We start from the raw sequence: 21,714 nt of genomic DNA, 5'->3' as shown, positions 1-21,714 counted from the left end.
GGGGAGGAGGTGTGTGTGTGTGTGGCGGCGAGGGGGAGGAGGTGTGTGTGTGTGTAGGGGGAGGGGAGGAGGTGTGTGTGTGTGTGTGTGTGTGTGTGTGTGTGTGTGTGTGTGGGCGGCGAGGGGGAGGAGGTGTCTGTGTGTGTGTGTAGGGGGAGGGGGGTGTGTGTGTGTGTGTAGGGGGAGGGGGGTGTGTGTGTGTGTGTGTAGGGGGAGGGGAGTGTGTGTGTGTGCGTGTGTGTAGGGGGAGGGGAGGAGGTGTGTGTGTGTGTGTAGGGGGAGGGGGGTGTGTGTGTGTGTGTGGCGGGAGATGCGGTGTGGGGTGGGGGGGAGTTGCAGGGGGTTGGGAGGGTTGGGGTTTCAGCTTCTAACTTTACCCAGGTAGGTAGAAAAATCTGATGCGTCTTCATTTTAACATGAACGAGATGGGGAGAAGAAGCCAGCAAGATGGAATACTCGAAAATCAGGAGGGGAGAATTCCGAGTAACTGTCCGTCTGGATTAGGAAAGTTGCAGTGGCAGCAAGAGATTTGAGATGAGGATTAGCTGTTGGAAGGCCTGCTTTTGCCTGTATCCTTTCTCAGATTGGGGTTTTCGAGAATTATCGAAGGGAAACAGAAAGCCAACTTTTCATTTGAAACAGTTTTTTTTTCTCTGCAGTTGCTGAGCAGAGTCTGAGTTGAAACTGTCCAAATAGTTTCCACATAAGATCCTTACACCTGGCAGAAAGAGGAACCTTCCATTCCATGATTTTGAACTGTGTTGCATTTCAAAGGATCAGAAATTGTTCAGTTGCAAGACATTCCTGTCACAAAAGGGAGAGAGAGCAATCACTTCCATTTTGTTTGTACCTTGGGAAGGAGCCAGGAAATTTCAACACCTGGCAAGCTGCAGAGAAACCTTTAACCGCTAATTGACCTCAACAAATGTCTATTTTAATCAATTAGACTTTGTAACCTGAAAGGGACAGGCAAGGTTACATTCAGCTGAATTTCAATAGCAGAATAATGTGTTGCAGTGTGACACTCCTTATCCTGTGACCAACCATACCAGATTCATTCGTTCAAGGTCTAAGATGCTAAAAGAATATTTTCCACAGGTTGAGTGGAAAAGTTTTTTTTGATCACCTGGTTAATTATTTATTGTTTTTGAGCTGTTCTTGCACCAGATACAATTTTCTCACCTTGTAACAAGTATCTTTCATAGAATTCCCATCAATCAAGTGAATATGGTTTCTGGTTTCCCCAGGTTTGGTGGGGAACTAAAGCTCAAATAGTTTGCATATTCCAGCATGTGGTCGTCACAATACAGAGTGCAGGAGGACATGCCAGGAGCAACACCAGGCATGCCTAAAAATGATTCATAGAAACTCATAGAAACCCTACAGTGCAGAAGGAGGCCATTCGGCCCATCGAGTTTGCACCGACCACAATCCCACCCAGGCCCTACTCCCCAATATTTACCCGCTAATCCCTCTAACCTACGCACCTCGGGACTCTAAGGGGCAATTTTTAACCTGGCCAATCAACCTAACCCGCACATCTTTGGACTGTGGGAGGAAACCGGAGCACCCGGAGGAAACCCACGCAGACACGAGGAGAATGTGCAAACTCCACACAGACAGTGACCCGAGTTGGGAATCGAACCCGGGTCCCTGGAGCTGTGAAGCAGCAGTGCTAACCACTGTGCTACCGTGCCGGAACTGAGCCAGGGTGGTGACGGGGGTGCAACTGGATAAAGAAAGTTTCCTTGTGTCTGCTGTGCGCTGGGGTGGTCTTTAAAAATGGTGCCAGCATAAGTGATTCACTGAGTTGATGATGGGCCGGGCAAATTGGAGGCCGGGATGGCTCGTGGGGGACAATCGATACCTGCTGAGGACTTGGTTGGGGGCAGGTTGACATAGGGTCCGGTGGGTACTGGGGATATCAGGGCAAGCCGAAGGGCCTCTATTGCACAGCACGATACTCTGTGCCTCTATGCGTGCGGTCGGGATACGGTCATCCCTATTGGTGGGGGGGGGAGAATCACAGTCCGGTTTAGTCACAGATATGAAGTGCAGTAACATTTATTCGTGAAGCTAACAGTACAATAACTGAAGGGGTGATATTTAACTGTGCGATGTAACAGGTGTGTGATTATATTCAGTGCCGAGTGTCCTTAACCTCGCCATTGCAGCCCTTCACCCGTGCCCTCTTGGTGACCCTGTAACTTTTTAATCTTGTGAGGCCTATTGCTGTGTCTCGATGTCTCTCCAGATGTATATCGAAGGGGAGGCACTCAGCTGTGTTCTGTGCCCTGTAGCCTGTGCTGCCCTTGGCGCGCGTCCCTGGGGGGCTGAGACCTGGAGGGCCCCGGCCAACTTAGGATGACATTGATGTATGTGCCACCCAGCTCATTCAGCTGGCCCTGACATGCTCCGGTGTGAGGAAGGGGGAATCGGAAGGTCTGTGGATGTCTGGTGCCTCTGGGTAATCTCCAGCCTTACCTGGCTCTGCCAGATCCCAACTGCGTCTGTCCCATGGTGTGTGAGCCCCTCAGCGATGGCCCTCTGAGACTTGACCGATCGCAGAGGCCAGGCACCTGGCTTGGGGTCAGCTGAATCCTCGCCTCCGGCAGACCTCTGTGTGTCCGAGGCCTCGGACACTCCCGCCTCCACCCGATGTAAATCTATGGTTTTGTTGTGCACACCAGTAAGTGACCCAGAAGCCTCACCGCTAACATGTCCCACCGTGGTGATAGTATCCACGCTGGTAGATTGTGTAGTGGATGCCTGTGTTGAGTGAATTGTGCTGGCCTTGGAGATAACTCGGGCCATCACAACTAATTTGGTGGATTCTTTGAGGACATTAAGAGCGCGGTGGACAATGGTGGATGTGGTGTATCTGGATTTCCAGAAGGTATTTGACAAGATGCTGCACAAAAGGCTGCTATGTAAGATAAAGGTGCACGGTGTTACAGGTAATGTATTAGCATGGATAGAGGATTGGTTAACCAACAGAAAGCAAAGAGTGGGGGTAAATGGGTGTTTTTCTGATTGGCGATCAGTGTTGGGACCACAATTGTTTACGATTTACATAGATGATTTGGAGTTGGGGACCAAGTGTAGTGTGTCAAAGTTTGCAGATGACACTAAGATGAGTGGCAGAGCAAAGGGGGTGGGGGGACAACGGAGATGTCTGTTGACCCCGGATGAGAATTTCCGGTCTCGCTCAAGTGAGGCCATAAAATCCCACCTATTGTATTTGAGTCACTATTCTTGCAGCACCTGGAATAGATGATCATTTCTCCCTCTTCTTGCCCTTCCTATCAGCCTTTCTTTTTTATGATGTGTGTTGTGATCAACAGGTTATGTTTTTTACGTCTCAAATATTGTAAGTGAAGAGAATGTAGAATCATAGATCCCGACAGTGCAGGAGGCCATTCTGCCCATCGAGCCTCAATTTTCTCAATAAATCTCTGTGGGCGAACTTGAAACTGGGAGATTTTCAGACGCACCTTTTGGGTGTGTTTTCAGCACCTCCCCCCCCCCCCCCCCCCCCCCACGGGAGCTAGTGCACACGTGCAGGCCTCTGATGCTGCACATGCGTATTAGCAGGAGCAGGGGTCTGACAGAAAAGAGAGAGCTGTCAGGCCCCTGCTAGTGCAGGCTGCCTGAAGCAGCTGTTCCCCCCCCCCCACTCCAATCACGGGGCCCACGGCCGTAGATGCTGCCCCCCCACCCACCGGCCAGACATATCCCCTCCCCCACTGAACATGGCCCGCTGCCCTCCCTCCACCGATCGCTGCAGAGTGGCAGTGGGGCCCCCCCATTAGCCCCGCCACCTGTCACTGGCCGGTGGGCATTGCCCAGGTCCCTGACTGGCAATGTCTAGGTGCCAGGGTGGCACTGCTAGACTGGCACTGCCCATGGGGCACCCCACCCTTGCCCTCGGCCGCCCTGGGGGGCTCAGTGGCCTCCGGTTCCACCGGCGAGGCCAAGTCGACCACTTTCTAGGAAGCACTTAGTAATGACAGGATTGCGAAGTGCTGTATAAATAAACAATCGTAATCCTTCCTTTGAAGGAGGCCGTAGCTCTAACTCCAGGGCCTTGTAAAAGTTAATGAAATAGAATGTAAACAAAGCGCTTCAAAGTTTTTACAGCAACCTAGCCAGTGCACCCTGACACATCTTTGAAATTGACTTGCAGAGTAGTTTAAATGTTTTACAGTGCACAGAGAGCAGACTAACCACGTGGCCTCCATCCCAGGGGAGATTCCCAATCTGAATCCCTTCAGTCCAGCCTGAGTTCCCCTCCCCCAGCTCCCTTCGAGGACCCCTCTCTGCATCTTGCATCAGATGCTTTGCCCTTGGGCACCTGAGCGATACTCGCCCCCTTGCAGTCCATGGCACTTGATCCATGTTTTTTCGGACCTATAGTGATTTGTGCCCATGTTACTTCCCAGTGGTGAAGTCGCGGGGAGGGGGAGATAGTCGGGTGGGAACATACCTGGAGCCTGCTGCATTTGACTTTAATTTCACCAATGAGATTAGAAGGTATACGAAGGAGGTCAGATCAGGTTCTTGCCCTTTCTGGGCGAGATTCACATCACACCAGCTGTAACGGAATGGGGGCATCGGAAATTGATTTCCACCCAGGCGTTTTAGCCTCTCGCCAAATTCACCGGTCCAGCAGGATTTGCGCCTGGGGCTAGCAGGGCCAGAGAATCACCCGCCATTGAGTCCTCGAGTGTTGATCTTATAGTTGTCTGTATATATATCGGACGTTTAGGATGGGTATGGGCGGCACAGTGGTTGGCACTGCTGCCCCACAGCGTCAGGGATCTGGGTTCGATTCTGGCCTCGGGTCACTGTCTGTGTGGAGTTTGCATGTTCTCCCCATATCTGCGTGCGTTTCCTCCGGGTGCTCCAGTTTCTTCACACGGTCCAAAGATGTGTGGGTTAGATGGATTGGCCGTGATAAATTGCCCCTTGGGGATTAGCAGGGTAAATACATGGGGTTATGGGGATAGGGCCTGGGTGGGGTTGTTGTTGGCGCAGGCTCGATGGGCAGAATGGCCTCCTGCACTGTCGGGGATTCTATGATTCTACATTCTCTTCACTTACAATGTTTCCCTTTTATCTGCCCAGTTATTTTAACAGATGAAGAAGTTCAAAGGAAAAAGGAGATGATTTTGAAACGGAAGGAAGAAGAAGCAATAAAGGAGGCTCAGAAACCAAAGTTGTCCGATGAACAAGAACAGCTTATTGCCTTGTTGGTTGATGCCCACCATAAAACCTATGATCCTTCATATTCAGACTTTGCCCAGTTCAGAGTACGTATATGGTTCAAGACCAGACACGCAACAAAACTCCTCAGTGTCAATATATCTTTGATAGAGATTACAGGCAGAATCTGTAGGGATTTGACTGATCGAACTGTCTGAAGTATTTCCACACACGAGCATTACACATTGATCTGGAGGGTTGAGTTTGGAGGAGGAAAAAGCTTGAAATCTTACTGGCGATAGTTTTGCGTGATGATACAAATCCCTGTAAAGACCATTAACATTTAAAAAAGACATTTGAACATCCAGTAACCATCTGAAACACATGACACCTCAAGGTTTCACATTTTTTAATAAAAACAAGCTTTCTGAAAACACAAACATAGCAAGCACTACTATCAGAACATGTCAAAACTATAAACTCAGTTCCAGAAATTCAATCACTTTAATTTGTCATCAGTCTTCCAGCTATTGTCCAAGGTGCAACGTTTCTGAGGAATCCTTCCGTTGTCTCTTGGCTAAGCACTCAACAGTACTGTAACTTTTCTTTGAAGCTTCATGACTGTGGCCTTCTCAGCTCAAGCTTGGGTCTCACTATATTTGTGCTCAGTGATTTAATATCAGGAACACCCTGGTTCCTGATATGCTCCATGTCCTGGTGTAGACCAGACACCGTCGCTTGAAAAATTTCTCAATCTATCTGTCTGTCTGTCCATATCTATTTCTGTCTCTTTCTATTTTGAATCTCTTATTTCTATCTCTTTCTATTTCCATCTGTCTCTGGGCACAATTCTTCTGAAACATTTCTGTGTGATCTCCAGCGGGAAACGCAGTGCGATTTCTGCCCTGTGGGTCTGTGGGATTCCGATCTCAATCCACCCACACTTGGGCATTTTTTTTTTCAGAGCTTGGGGTGATTTGCGCCGTAGGGACATCAGCAGGACCCAAAGACGGCAGCAGGACCAGCTCCTCGGAGATGAGGGGTACCCCGAAATAAAGTTGAAGACCCGTGCCCTCCCTGCAAAGCATTGCAAACCCCACACACAAGGGGGACGCCCCCAACCTTTGGCCACGGAGGGGCAACCTCCACCCCCACCACTAAATGGTTGGGCCACTCCCGCCACATAGAATCATAGAATCCCTACAGTGCAGAAGGAGGCCATTCAGCCCATCGAGTCTGCACCAAAAACAATCCCACCCAGGCCCTATCCCCACAATCCCACATATTTACCCCACTAATCCCTCTAACCCACGCATCCCGGGACACTAAGGGGAAATTTAGCACGGCCAATCAACCTAACCCGCACATCTTTGGACGGTGGGAGGAAACCAGAAAACCCGGAGGAAACCCACGCAGACATGGGGAGAACATGCAAACTTTACACAGACAGTGACCCGAGCCGGGAATCGAACCCAGGTCCCTGGAGCCGTGAGGCAGCAGTGCTAACCACTGTGTTGCCCCCTTTTTTTTTTTTGCAGGCATCAGGGTAACCTGGCCCCTCCCCAATTGTTGCCAACATCAGGCCCACCCCAAGTGAACGACCCACTATGGGTCATCATGGGCTGCCCCCCCCCCACCACCCTCAGGTCCCTCCTTCAGGTGCTGTCCCGGCACACTAATGGTTGGCGCTGCCAGTGTGCCAGGAGCTACTTCAGACTTGAAAAACATCCACTTAAAAAAAAACTGGGGTCAGAAAGAATACCTGCTCTTTCTAGGAATTACTTAAGAACAGAGAGAAACCCCCCCTATAAAAAACAAACTGCAGTCAAACAGAACACTTGCTCAAAGGAGGAAGCACTTCAGAGTTAATGGACCATGAAGTGCTATAAAAACAAACAAAGCTAAATTATCCTTTGAAATAACCTGGACATGTCAATCAAAAGGCTTGTAAAAGGTAATGCACTGTGAACGTGAATGAAAACAACGCAGTTTTGGCAGCTCAGCAAGCAGAGAGGCTTTAAAAAGTTTAAGGGGCAGAAACATGCAAAAAGCACTTCTAAACTTTTTGCCACATCAGAGAGAAAGCTTCTAACTTCAACCTGACAGCTGGTTGAAATGGACAAGCTAAAAGCGGGTTCAAAGATTTTCAATGCTTATAGAGAGAAAACTATAGATGGGGCGGGGGTTCCCATATCTGTAGCTGAAGGGGATACATTTTTTTGAACTGCAATCCCTTGCCAGCATTGCCACGGTAACGGCGAGCACCACACCTCCAGACTTTTTGTGCACAGTGTGCCAGAATATCTAGAGGGAGAACCCGGCAGCTGGAGAGCCGCCCATTTGTTTTGTACCTCAGTCTATACTCTGTGCATTGGGTGGAAAATTACACCCAATTGCCAGCGTTCTTTGGCTTCCCCGCAGTGTTTTCCTTGGTTTTCCTGGTTCTGCCGCTGTTAATGAGATTGATCTCACCCTACGCCGCGACGAAACGTGTGGTGGGGATGCGCCATTGGTGGGACCACAAGAACCCGCCAGCGTGAAGAGCCAGTAGATCAGACCCATGATCTCAAATGGAGTTAACAGCCTCTTCTTCAGACTTGCTGCTCCCACCGCGAAACTCCCTTATTTACAATGGTGCTTTTAGCTTCTTTGTTCTGGGAACTATATGAATAAATTAAACCCCTCATGAAGGCTGCTGTAGACTTCCTGTCCCCACCAAAAGATGGGTGGAAGTTTCCTGCCTCCCAACTCTGACCTTATTGAACTGTAAATGATCTGAGGACTGTTTGAATTGCACTTATTTCAGTGTTGTTTATCAGTTTCCCGATCAGATGTTTTCATTTATCTTACATTTAACACTTCAATCTCTAAAACTAAAAATTAGACCTCTAAAACACATGAATTATGGAAACAGATATTCGCAACAATGAAAACTTAGTAATTTTATTCAAATTAGAATGCTTTTAAAAATAACTAAAGTATTTTGATTTTCTTTTTGATATTAAAATAATTTGCAGTAAGTAGCAAGTGGCATGAAGGGTCCTTACTGGGAGGAATTAATGCTGAGGAGAAACAGAATTGGCACACACCTTCTAAATGTCACGGTCCTGTCTTTGGACTTGATAACAATTTAACCACTCCGTGATTGAGACTCCTTGAGAAAAATTCCCAGCTCACAAAATCAAAGAAATATATATATTTTCTCCTGTTAAAGAGTAGGATAAAAACTACTTTGTTTCCTAAAGGACACTAGTGAACCAGATGGGTTTTTCTAACAATCGCTGATAGTTTCCTGATCACCATTGCTGACACTAACTTTCAATTCCAGATTTTATTGAATTTAAATTGCGCCAGCTGCTGTGGTGAGACTTGAACCCATGTCCCCAGAGCATTAGTCTGGATGACTAGTCCAGTGACGTCACCAGGACACCGCTGCCTCCTTCTTTGTTATCAGAGTCACAAATAACAAGCTATGTGACTGCAACAATGGTAAACACTTCCTTTTCCAATACCTCTGCTCCATTATTCAGCCGGGTGTCATTCAATCGTAGTTGGGGCCAGGAGGGGAGAGGGAGTGAGTAGAACACACTACAAAAATCCAACACCCCTGCCCACGCACCATAGAAATCAGCCCTCTGCTTTTCAGATGAGGCACTAGATTGAGTCTCTATGCGCTTGCGCAGGTGAACACCGAGGGATGCCCTCACAGGCACTATTCAAAGATCAGGTGTCTTCTCCGAATGTCCCAGCCAACATTCATCCCTCGAGCAGTACCACCAAAAAACAGATTCATCAATCGTTCAGCTCATTGCTGTTTGAGAAATCTTGCTGTTCACAAACTAACTACTTACAAAACAAAATTGACTTGTGAGACGACTTGGGGAGCCATGGGACATGAAAGGCATTATATAAATGTAACTTTGTACATCTCCAATGATTCTTGATACAGCAGGCAAACGGAATAAACTATGGCCAGAATTCTCCGACCTCGCCCGTGACTGGGATCCCCCGATGCTGCTGCAGGGAACAGAGATTTAGCTGAGTGCCAAATTTTCCGTTCTCACTGGCAGTGGGGTGTACAAAACCAGAGAATTCCAGCCTACATGTCATTCTGACAGCCCCTTTTCCCTACTCCCATAAAATGTGGGTGATAACCTTGGAAATAACATTGTGTCTGTCATTCTATTACAGCCACCAGTACGGGATGATTCTAAAATGGATGAAGAGTCCTCTTCTACTGATCCATCACACAATCTCTGCTCACCAGATTCTTTTGATTTTAATTTCTTCGAGCCCTCCTCGGAACATTGCAGCCCAACCATGGGTATGTCCTTTTTACAAAGTATTTGTAGCATAGAAACAGTCCATTTAACCCAGCAGGTCCATGATGGTGTTTATGTTACACACAAACATCCTCCCACTCTTCTTCGCGTAACCCTATCAGCACGTCCTTCTATTCCTTTCTCATTGAGTGCTCATCTAACTTACCCTGAAATGCATCTATGTTATTGACCTCAACCTTTCCCTGTGGTAGCAAGCTCCATATTCTGATCACTCTCTGGGTAAAGAAAATTCTCCTGAATTTCCAATTAGATTTATTTGTGACTATATTATATTTCATGGCTCCTAGTACTGGTCGCACCTACAAGTGGAAACATATTCTATGTGTCAATCTTATCAAACTCCCTCAAATTCTTAAAAACCTCTTTTAAGATTTATTTTCAGGTAATTTCTTTGTCTTCACCTTTCTAGAATAAAGACCAGCCTGTCCAATCTCTCCAGATGGGTATAAGCTTTGAGTTCTGATATCATCTTTGTCAATTTTTCTTGCACCTTCTCCAGTGGCTCTATGTCCTTTCTATAATATGGAGACAGAACTGTTTACTTTGCTCCTGTGGTCCAACCAATGTTTTATACCGCTCTGCTTTTCAATGCTATCCCTTCAGAACTGAACCCCAGTGCTTGGTTTGCGTTGCTACTTTTAGAGACTGGGGGGCAATTTTCCCATCCCATTGCGCTAATTTTCTAGCGCAGCGGGCCGTGAGAGTCCCGCGTCGGCTGATTCGCGGGGTTCGCGCGAGCATTCGCACCCCGTTTGCGTCTCCCAACCCAAGTTTTATGGCGGTGATGGAACCACACTAAAAATCAGTGTAACCGTTATTTGCATGCTTTTACATACCTTACCATCTGGTTAGTGGGTCCAAGACAACAATCTTGAACAAGTTTGATGGAGCTGCAGCCCCTGGAGTGCTGGGGAGGTTGGAGGTAAGACCTGGTGTTTTGCTGCTCGCTGTGGGGAGCTTCCTGCCGATGTTCAGGTGCTGTGTCCTGGCCCTGTGGGGTAGGGTGGGGCCCTTAATGGACTGCTGACCAGGCTGTTCTTTGCAGACACTGTGCTGTTCCTCTGGGTTGGGGTATGGTGAGGGACTGGACTGAGTGCTGGGGTTTTAGGGAGCGGGAGTGGGGGGGAGTGCACCATGTGCTGCTTGAGGGCTCATCAGTTGAAGCAGCTGCTGCTCCAAGCAGGGGCGCTCAGGTTAACACAGACACCCATACTGCATATACTCTGCAGTGAATGGGAACCCATCTTGTCACAGTCGGGAGTTGTTCCCTGCCCCGCGTCCCTGACCTGCAACACATGCCTGGAAGGGAATGCTGTAGTTACACTCATGGCAATGGCTCCAGGGGGTGCAATGGCCACGCCCGCACACCAACCTGCATACTCTCCCTGCCAGCCGTGCTCACGATGCCAATGGCAGGCAACCAAATCAGCTGATGCATGGCACCACAGATTGTGTTGTATTGCCAGCATCTACAAGTGGGGGTACTGGACCCAGTGAGGGATTGGAGAGGTGGTGGTGTTGGGATAGATGCAAGCAATGACTTGTACCTATCATCTTTCTCTCCCTGAACCCCACTGTGCAGAATGGATCTGGGACTGGCTGATTTAGAGCTGGCCATCATGGTGGCGGCTGGGGAGGAGGCGGCGGCTCGGGCGGTGGAGGGTGTGGGGAGGCCACCACAGGAGCAGCCAGTGGCAGGCCCTCAGGAAGGAGGGGAAGGAGCTGCCGCTGTCGGCCATGAGGTGGGAGAGCAATCCCTCGAAAGGGTGGCCAGGAGAAGGAGGATGCAGAGGTTAAGCGGCACCAGACCTGGCATTCATTTGAGGGGCTGTCGGTGGTTATGTGCCATCGCCAGCTCAGACTATCCAAGGGCACAGCCCTGGCGCCTGTGTGAGGTGCTCGCACACCTGGCACCTGAGGTGAGGGACGGCAACCCGCTCCCAGTAGAAGTCAAGGTGACGGCGGCACTTCTACGCAACAGGGTCACATAGCAGTAAAGGTTGGGAACACAAGTGTGTGGGGCAGTGGGCCGGGGCGTGACTCTGGGGCGGGGGGGGGGGGGGGGGGGGTGCACCTCGATGCATGGGATTGGGGAACACTCAGCTCTGTGGGGGGAGAATCAGAGATAAATTAGTCACTGCTGTGAGGGGCAAATTATAGCTTATTATGCTCTTCACATTAAACAAAACTTAACCCTGACTGCTGCTGACCTTCACCATGTCCTCTTAGTGAACCTCCTACTTTCAGTTCTTGTGTGACCTACTGCTTCTTCCAGGTGTTCCCCCAGTATGTACATCGGAGGTGGAAGTCCCTGGCATGGGCTCTAGCCCTTCCTCTTCCCTCAGGGTGCCGAGAGGCCCCCGGGACACTCCATGGGACGCCAGGGTAGCTGGACTGAGCTCCAGCGTCACCTGGCTCTGCCCTTCAGGTGTCTGTGCATGGTTTGACATGGTTAGTCCAGCACATGTGCAGGGTAACACAGAGCGGCGACAGTTTAAAGAGCGGGAACACAGAGCGGCGACAGTTGGGAGTTTGGGTGGAGAGGATGGCAGTTAGGGCAGTTCAATGCTCCTCTTGCAGGATGTGGGAGGCAAGGATCACCATTAGTGACCCTGCAGACTTCACCTGTGGGAGGTGCACCCAGCTCCAGCTCCTCACAGACCCGCCTTAGGGAATTGGAGCTGGAACTGGATGAACTTCGGATCATTCGGGAAGCGGAGGGGGTGATAGATAGCAGTTATCGGGAAGTGGTAACACCTAAAAACGAAGCTAGCTGGGTGACAGTCAGGAGAGGGGAGGGGAGGAAGCAGTCAGTGCAGGGATCCCCTGTGGTTGTTCCCCTCCAAAATAAGTATACCATTTTGGGTACTGTGGGGGGGGATGACCTTCCAGGGGTAAGCCACGGTGACCAGGTCTCTGGCACGGAGTCGGGCTCTGTGGCTCAGAAGGGAAAGGGGGAGAATAGGAGAGCAATAAGTAGTGGGGGACTCAATAGTTAGAGGCACAGACAGACGGTTCTGTGGGCGCGAACGAGACTCCAGGATGGTAGTCTGCCTCCCTAGTGCCAGGGTCCTGGATGTCTCTGAGCGGGTGGAAAGCTAAAAATGGAGGGTAATCAGACAGACGTCATTGTCCACATTGGTACAAATGACGAAGGCAGAAAGAGCAGGGAGGTCCTGCAAGAGCAATTTAGGGAGTTAGGTAGAAGGCTAAAAAGCAGGACCTCTAGGGTAGCAATCTCTGGATTGCTCCCCGTGCCACGTGCTAGTGAGGCTAGGAACAGGGAAATTGTGCAGCTGAACACGTGGCTGACGAACTGGTGCAGGAGGGAGGGTTTCAGATTCGTGGATCGCTGGGAAGTCTTCCGGGGAGGATGAGACCTGTACAAGAAGGACGGGTTACACCTGAACTGGAGGGGCACCAATATCCTGACTGGGAGGTGTGCTAGTGTGGTTCGGGTGGGTTTAAACTCATGTGGCAGGGGGGTGGGGATCAGAACAATAGGTCAGCAAGCATAGAGACTGGGGACGAGGTTGGGGCCAAGACGAGGCTATCCAAGAGGAAGAGCAATCTAGGGGAGGATGAACTCAGTGGGCCTGGAGGTCTGGAGTGCATCTGCTTCAATGCAAGGAGTGTAACGGGCAAGACAGATGAACTTAGAGCCTGAACGCATGCGCGGAACTTGGATGTGGTTGCAATGACAGAGACTTGGTTAAAAGAAGGACAGGACTGGCAGCTGAATATTCTGGGGTACAAGTGTTTTAGGCGAGACAGAGGAGAGGAGAGGTGGGAGAGTAGCAATGCTGGTTAGGGAGTATATTACAGCGGTACAGAGGGTGGACAATATGGAGATTTGATAGAGGTGTATAAGATTTTGATGGGTATAGATAGAGTGAATGCAAGCAGGCTTTTTCCACTGAGGCTAGGGGAGAAAAGAACCAGAGGGCATGGGTTAAGGGTGAAAGGAGAAAAGTTTAAAGGGAATATTAGGGGGGGCTTCTTCACGCAGAGAGTGGTGGGAGTGTGGAATGAGCTGCCGGATAAAGTGGTAAATGCGGGGTCACTTTTAACATTTAAGAAAAACTTGGATAGATACATGGATGAGAGGGGTGTGGAGGGATATGGTCCAAGTGCAGGTCAGTGGGACTAGGCATAAAATGGTTCGGCACAGACAAGAGGGGCCAAAAGGCCTGTTTCTGAGCTGTAATTTTCTATGGTTCTATGGAAGGATCATGTAACGAGACACTGTGGGTGGAGCTCAGAAACAGGAACAGGAAGGGCGCAGTCACTATGCTGGGGGTATACTACAGGCCTCCCAACAGCCCACGGGAAGTTGAAGAATGGATATGTAAGGAGATTCTGGACAGGTATAGAAAAAATAGGGTTGTTGTAGTGGGAGACTTTAATTTCCCTCATATAGACTGGAAATCCCTTTGAGCTGGAGGTCCGGACAGGGAGGAATTTGTAAAATGTGCCCAGGAAGGTTCTTTGGAACAATATGTTGATAGTCCAACTAGAGATGGGGCTATACTGGACCTAGTACTAGGGAATGAGCCCGGTCAGGTCATCAAAGTTGCAGTAGGGGAACATGTGGCGAACAGTGACCACAATTCTGTAAACTTTCGGATAGTCATGGAAAAGGATGAGTGTTGTCCTATGGGTAAGGTGCTGAATTGGGGGAAGGGTAATTACAGCTGGATTAGGCAGGATTTGGTGGCTGTTGATTGGGAGAGGCTGTTCGAGAGTAAATCCACATCTGGCATGTGGGAGTCTTTTAAGGAGCAGTTGATAGGACTACAGGACAGGCATGTGCCTGTAAAAAGGAAGGACAGGAAAGGTAGGATTCGAGAGCCGTGGACAACCAGGGAAATTGTGGGTCTATTCAAAAATAAAAAAGAAGCATACATAAGGTCCAGGCAGCTAAAAATGGATGAAGCACTGGAGGAATATAGAGAAAGTAAAAAAGAACTCAAACAGGGAGTTAGAAGGGCAAAAAGGGGTCACGAAATGTCCTTGGCAGACAGGATTAAGGAGAATCCCAAGGCATTTTATACATATGTTAGGAATAAGAGGGCTGTCAGAGAAAGAGTCGGACCTCTCAAGAACAAAGGAGGGGAATTATGCTTAGAACCCAAGGAAGTAGGTGAGATCCCAAATGAATACTTTGCATCAGTATTCACAAAGGAGAGGGACACGTTGATTGGTAGTGTCTCAGAGGGATGTGTAGACCCGTTAGAACAAATCGCAATTACAAGGGAGGAAGTGTGAGGTGTTTTAGGAAGCATTAAGGTAGACAAACCCCCAGGGCCAGATGGCATCTGTCCTAGATTACTGAGAGAGACAAGAGATGAAATTGCTGGGCCTCTAACAGAAATCTTTGTTTCTTCATTGGACACAGGTGAGGTCCCAGAGGATTGGAGGATAGCAAATGTGGTCCCATTATTTAAGGAGGGTAGCAAGGATAACCCGGGCAATTATAGGTCAGTGAGGCTTGACGTCCGTGGTAGGGAAATTGTTGGAGAAGATTCTTAGAGATAGGACCTATACACATTTAGAACTGAATAGTCTCATTAGCGATAGACAACATGGTTTTGTACGAGGGAGGTCATGCCTCACAAATTTGGTTGAGTTTTTTGAGGAGGTGACAAAAATGATTGACGAGGGAAAGGCCGTGGATGTCGTCTACATGAATTTTAGTAAAGCGTTTGACAAGGTCCCTCATGGCAGGCTGGTGCAAAAGGTTAAATCTCATGGGATCAAAGGTGAACTAGCCAAATGGGTACAGAACTGGCTTAGCCATAGAATTTCCACATTTCCACCCCATCTGACGAAGGAGCAGTGCTCCGAAAGCTTATGGTATTTGCTACCAAATAAACCTGTTGGACTTTAACCTGGTGTTTTTAAAACTATTACTGTGTTCACCCCAGTCCAACGCCGGCATCTCCACATCTTAGCCATAGAAGACAGAGGGTAACAGTGGAGGGGTCTTTTTCCGGTTGGAGGTCTGTGACTAGTGGTGTTCCGCAGGGCTCTGTACTGGGACCTCTGCTGTTTGTGATATATATAAATGATTTGGAGGAAGATGTAGCTGGTCTGATTCGTAAGTTTGCGGACGACACAAAGATTGCTGGAGTTGCGGATTGTGATGAACATTGTCAGAGAATACAGCAGGATATAGATAGGCTGGAACATTGGGCGGAGAAATGGCAGATGGAATTTAATCCAGATAAATGCGAAGTGATGCATTTCGGTAGATCTAATGCAGGGGGAGCTATACAATAAATGGCAGAACCATCAGGAGTATAGACACACAGAGGGATCTGGGTGTGCAAGTCCACAGATCCTTAAAGGTGGCAGCACAGGTAGAAAAGGTGGTGAAGAAGGCATATGGCATGCTTGCCTTTATTGGACGGGGCATAGAGTATAAAAGTTGGCATATGATGTTGCAGTTATATAGAACGTTGGTTAGGCCACATCTGGAATACTGCGTCCAGTTCTGGTCGCCACACTACCAGAAGGACGTGGAGGCTTTGGAGAGAGTGCAGAAAAGGTTTACCAGGACGTTGCCTGGTATGGAGGGTCTTAGCTGTGAGGTGAGATTGAGTAAACTAGGGTTGTTCTCCCTGGAAAGACGGAGGTTGAGGGGCGACCTAATAGAAGTTTATAAAATTATGAAGGGCATAGATAGGGTGAACAGTTGGAAGCTTTTTCCCAGGTCAGAAATGACAAACACAGGGGGTCACAAGTTCAAGGTAAGGGGGGGCAAGGTTCAATATGGATCTGCGGGGGACGTATTTTACACAGAGGGTGGTGGGGGCCTGGAATGCACTACCAAGCAAGGTGGTTGAGGCAGACACACTAGGATTATTTAAGACTTATCTAGATAGCCACATGAACAGACTGGGAATAGAGGGATACAAACGGATGGTCTAGTTAGGAACACATGATCGGTGCAGGCTTGGAGGGCCGAAGGGCCTGTTCCTGTGCTGTATTGTTCTTTGTTTCAGAATGAGATGGTCACTCATCCTTGCTGCCCGAAGAAGGTCATTCAGTTTCTTTTGCCACTGTTCCCCGGATCAAGGTGTCAAGGTCCTGGAATTAACTGCAGCTGCCACCTCCTCCCACAATGCCTTTGTGGCGTGGCCCCTGGGGCGATGTCCCTGAGTGGAGAACAGCAGCTGGTGCCTCTCCTCCATTGTGTCCAGCAGGCGGGCCTGGTCAGCCTTGGAGAACCTCAGGGCAGGTTTCTTTCCAGCCATCATCCTGGCGTGACTGGCTGTGTAAAAATGGCGGCCTAGTCTTGGAACAGCGAGGTTGGCTGGCAGGTTGCCCGCTATGTGTAAATTAGCATCTCCCAGCTGATAGACGCTGATACAGATGTATCAAGGCTGTTGCAAGGATAATGATCTATTGCATTTTACTCCCTGATTTGCACAGATATGTCAGCGTTAACAAAATCTGATTTCTCCAACATCTTCGGGACATTTCAAAACGGCAGTGGAAGTTCCAAGCAGCCTGAAGATTTACCCATGCTGCCTCACTTAGCTGACCTAGTCAGTTACAGCATACAGAAAGTAGTTGGCTTTGCAAAGGCCATCCCCGGATTCAGGTATGTTATTTTTTCCTGATTGTTTCCGTGTGATTATTAATACAGTAAAATCTACCTGTGAACGCCAGATCTGAAGTCAAGGGACCAAGGAGAGCGATCTGTAGCCAATGTCTAGTTAAGAATGTTTGATGTTGCTTGCCTGGTTGGGCCAAGCAAGAATGCCATGCCATTATGCCGAGGAATCGAATAACAAAGCACCATGTTCTCACTACCCTTTCTGAAATCTGTTATTGGGCCAGTTTATTGACAAAAATCACATGTTTCGTGGTAAATCCAAGCTGCTACCTAACAAACATCATCATAATTGTCATCTTGTTGTGTGACAGCCATGACTCAGTTAGTAGCACACTTGCCTCTGAATCACCAGGTTCTGGGTTTAAGTCCCACTTTGATACTTGAGCACAAAATTCAAGGGTGACACTCTAATGCAGTACTGATTGAGCATTGCACTGTCAGAAGTGCCATCTTTCGGATGAGGCGTAAGCCAAGGCCCCATCTGCCTGCTTGAGTGGACATAAAAGACCCTGTGAAGAAGAGCAGGGGATTCTCCTCGGTGCCTTGGTCAATATTTATCACTCAATCAATGCCACATTAGGCTGGGATTCTCTGACCTCGCTCGTGACTAGGATTCTCCGCTCCCACTGCGGTGAATGGAGATCTGGCTAAGCGCCAAATTCTCCATTCTTGCTGGCAGCGGCGACGGGGCGTGAATGGCCGGAAAATTCCGGCCGGTATTTGGTCATTTATCACTTTGATATTTGTGGGAGTTTGCTGCACCTAAAATGAGCTGCCACATTGTCTGCATTAACAACACTGATTACACTTCAAAATGTACTTCATTGGGTAGCTCTTTGAGACATCTAGTGGCCATGAACAGCGCAAAATAAATGCAAGTCTTTTCTTTCTTTGAATATAATGAACTGCCAGGGGGTTGTCAGGGGTGAATTGATCAGCATGTTGGATCAGCACACACGCTTTTCACATTTAAGTTACATTCGTTTAGCATTCCTGCTGTTTGAGTCAGGAGGTACTCCTCCAAGTTTGCCATCAGTCGCAAATCTTGCAATTTTGCACTGTACTCTGGTATCCAAGTCATATATATTGCAGCAGTGGTTCCAGCACTATTGAAGAAAGAACAGGAGTTCTCCCACATGTCCCAGTCAACATGCTTTCCTCAGCCAGCACCATCCAAAGCAGATTTATTGGTCATTCATCTCATTTTCTGTTTCTGTGACTTTCTTGTGAGTAAATTGGCTGCCACCCTTGCCTAGTTCACTATTGACTTTCCAAAGTCAATAGGTGCAAACTAATTGCAAGTTATTTATTTCTTCCATCTCTGGGACTTGGTTCAAATCCAGCCTTAATCAGTGAGGTGAGGCATTCCTCTCTGCTGGTTACCTTGGAATGATCCAGGGCTTATTCACTATTAATGGCCCCTGATCCATTTCCTGTCCATCCTCACCTCAACATTGAAGCATGCAATGATTTATTTTGTCTTCAAAAGCTTCCTCCCATTCTGCCTAAAATTCTGTAGTTTCTCGCCAGCGCACATCTTATCCATGACATCCAGCTCTTGCTCCCTTGACTTCTTACCAATCCAATCCTTAATCACTCAGTTGCCTCTCCTTGAACTCATGAATGCTGACTTTACAGATGACGCTCTTTCCAAATGCATTGACACCATCTTTCAAAATTGCCTTTATAACCCCTCTTTAAGAAGTCTACTTTGGCCCTTCCACCCTTTCCAACTACTACACTAACCTTTTCCTCTAAGGTCCTCAAATATTGTAAGTGCTCACCTGTCCTATACCTGCCTGTTATAATTCCTGCAGTCTAGTTTCAGTTCCACACCCACAGTGCCAAGACCGCTCTGGACAAAGTCACCAATGACATCCCCTGTGATAATAAACTCAGTGCATTATTCCTTCTTGTTTCTTTTTAAAACTCCTCCATAGCCTTCAACATGTTTGACCATTCCACTCTCTTTCATCCTTTCTCCTCTGCACCTAATCCGGCGCTGCAACCTTCAGTCCCAAATTCCAGTTCAGCTGTACCACTCTTATCGACTGTGCACCTCCAGTCTCTTCACAATACCATTGGTACCTGAGCATTTGACAACACCACTTTCAAGAATCTCCTTTAAAGTTTATCATTCAAACCAAGCCATAGGTCATCTCTCCTAAGGCATGCTTGGTGCCCGTTCTTCTTGCCTTTTGGAATGCGTCTTTGAATGCTTTGCCACATTAAAGGCGCTATGCAGTGCAAGTTGTTGTTGTATGAGCTCAACATGGAATACGTGTGGCCTGCCTCAACCAGTTTCCATTGGGTGATGGTCAGTACATCAAACCGCATGCAATTTAGCAATAACAGCTCTTGAGTGACAAACATAAAGAATAAATCACCATTTTGCAACGAAGTGTATGATTCTGATGTTGGTAAGATGCTGCAAAGTACAATTGACAGTGGAACAAAAGAGATCTGTTGATGATTTCCCCACCTCAGTGAGCAAAATAATTCCTCACCCCTTTCAGAAAACCTTGGTCAGAAATGTTAATAGGTTGCAATCTATTGACTAGATGCAATCACATTTTGCAAATGATCATCACTTGCTCAACAAAGTAGAATAAATTGATAACCTCATAGTGAAGGCACTCCTCGGTAGCAGCAATAATAATATGATTGAATTTTACATGAAATTTGAGGGAGAGAAGAATGTGTCCAAGACTAGTCTTTTAAACTTAAAATAAGGGCAATTATGAGGGCATGAAAGCAGAGCTGGCTATAGTGAACTAACAGATGTGCTTAAGGGTTAATTCAATAGAGATTCAGTGGCAGACATTTAAATGGATACTTCAAAATACACAGAATAGACACATTCCAATGAGAAAGAAAAGTTCTGAGGGGACCTGTGGATAACGAAAAAAAACTTAAAGACAATATTAAACTTAAAGAAAAAGTATAAATTTGTGCAAAGGTAGATGACAGGTCAGAAGATTGGGCAAAATATAAAGAACATCAAAAAATGAAAAAAGATTGATAAGGAGGGAAAAAGTAGAGTACGAGAGAAAGCTAGCTTACATAAAAACGGATAGTAATTTCTATAAATATTTAAATAAGAAAGAGTTAACAAAGTGAATGTTGGTCCTATAGAAAGTGTGTCTGGGGATTTGATAATGGAAAGCAGGACGGTGACAGATGAATTAAACAGGTATCTTGCATCGGTCTACAAGCAACATCCTAGAAAAACTTCTAAATCAGGACATAGAATCCTAGAAGGAGGCCATTCGGCCCATCGAGTCTGCACTGACTACAATCCTACCCAGGCCCTATCCCCATAACCCCATGCATTTACCCCCTGACACTAAGGGCCAATTTAGCATGGCCAATGCACCTAACCGGCACATCTTTGGAGTGTGGGAGGAAACCGGAGCACCCGGAGGAAACACACGTAGACACGGGGAGAACGTGCAAGCTCCACCCAGACAGTGAGCCAAGCCGGGAATCAAACCCGGGTCCCTGGTGCTGTGAGGCAGCAGTGCTAACCACTGTGCCACTGTGCCGTCCCTGACATGGAAGGGAGGGTGGAACCCAGGAAAATTACAGTCACCAGAGAAGTAGTATTGAGTAAATTGTTGGAGTTGAGTGCTAACAAGAGTCCAGGTCCTGACGGACTTCATACTCGGGTCTTAAAAGAAGTGTCTAGCGAGATAGTTGATGCATTGGTTTGAATTTTACAGAATTCCCTAGATTTGGGGAAAGTCACATTAGATTGGAAGGTAGCAGATGTAACTCCATTGTTCAAAAAGGGAGGGAGGCAGAAAGCAGGAAACTCCAAGTTAGTTTGTCTAACATGTGTCATCGGGAAAATGTTGAAGCCATTATTAAAGATGTTATAGCAGGGCACTTGGAAAAGTTCAAGGCAATCAGGCAGAGTCAACATGGTTTTGTGAAAGAGAAATCATGTTTGACCAATTTATTGGAGTTCTTTGAAAGAGACACGTGCTGTGGATAAAGGGTAACCGGTAGATGTACTGCACTTAGATTTCCAGGAGGTATATGATAAGCTGCCACATCAAAAGCTATTGTGTAAAATAAAAGCTCATGGTGCAGGGGCTAATATTTGGCATGGATAGAAGAAGATTATCTTGCTAACAGGAACTAGATATCCATAAATGGGCCTTTTCCTGGTTGGCAAGATGTGATGAATGGTGTGCCACAGGGATCAGTGCTGGGGCCTCAACTTTTTGCAATTTACATGAATTATTCAGATGAATGGACTGAAGGTATCGTTACTAAGTTTGCTGACGACACAAAGGTAGGTAGGATAGTAAATTATGAAGAGAACAAAGCGGCATAGATAGATTAAGTGAGTGGGCAAAATCTTGCAAATGGAGTATAATATGGATGAATGTGAAATTGTCCACTTTGGCAGGAAGAATAAAAAAGCATATCCTATCAACAGTGAGAGATTGCAGAGCTCTGAGATTGCAGAGCTCTGAGATGCAGAGGGATCTGGGTGTCCTAGTGCATGAATCACAAAAGGCAGGTACAACAAGT

The 21,714-nt window shown here is 47.6% G+C and overlaps 1 protein-coding gene across 1 annotated transcript in view; it reads left to right on the top strand.

Annotated features, from left to right (window-relative positions):
* LOC144482009 (vitamin D3 receptor-like) overlaps window positions 1-21,714 on the top strand; it is a 168,080-nt gene that overhangs the window by 86,460 nt on the left and 59,906 nt on the right. The window contains exons 6-8 of the mRNA XM_078201260.1: window positions 5,128-5,312; window positions 9,397-9,529; window positions 16,986-17,157. Coding sequence (XP_078057386.1) covers window positions 5,128-5,312; window positions 9,397-9,529; window positions 16,986-17,157 — 490 coding nt within the window. The remainder of the gene's footprint in view (window positions 1-5,127; window positions 5,313-9,396; window positions 9,530-16,985; window positions 17,158-21,714) is intronic.

The sequence above is a fragment of the Mustelus asterias genome, chromosome X (assembly GCF_964213995.1).
Source record: "Mustelus asterias chromosome X, sMusAst1.hap1.1, whole genome shotgun sequence".
In the NCBI taxonomy this organism is placed as follows: Eukaryota; Metazoa; Chordata; class Chondrichthyes; order Carcharhiniformes; family Triakidae; genus Mustelus; species Mustelus asterias.
The sequence above is the reverse complement of the archived record's forward strand: the minus strand, read 5'-3'. Positions and strand labels throughout refer to the sequence as shown.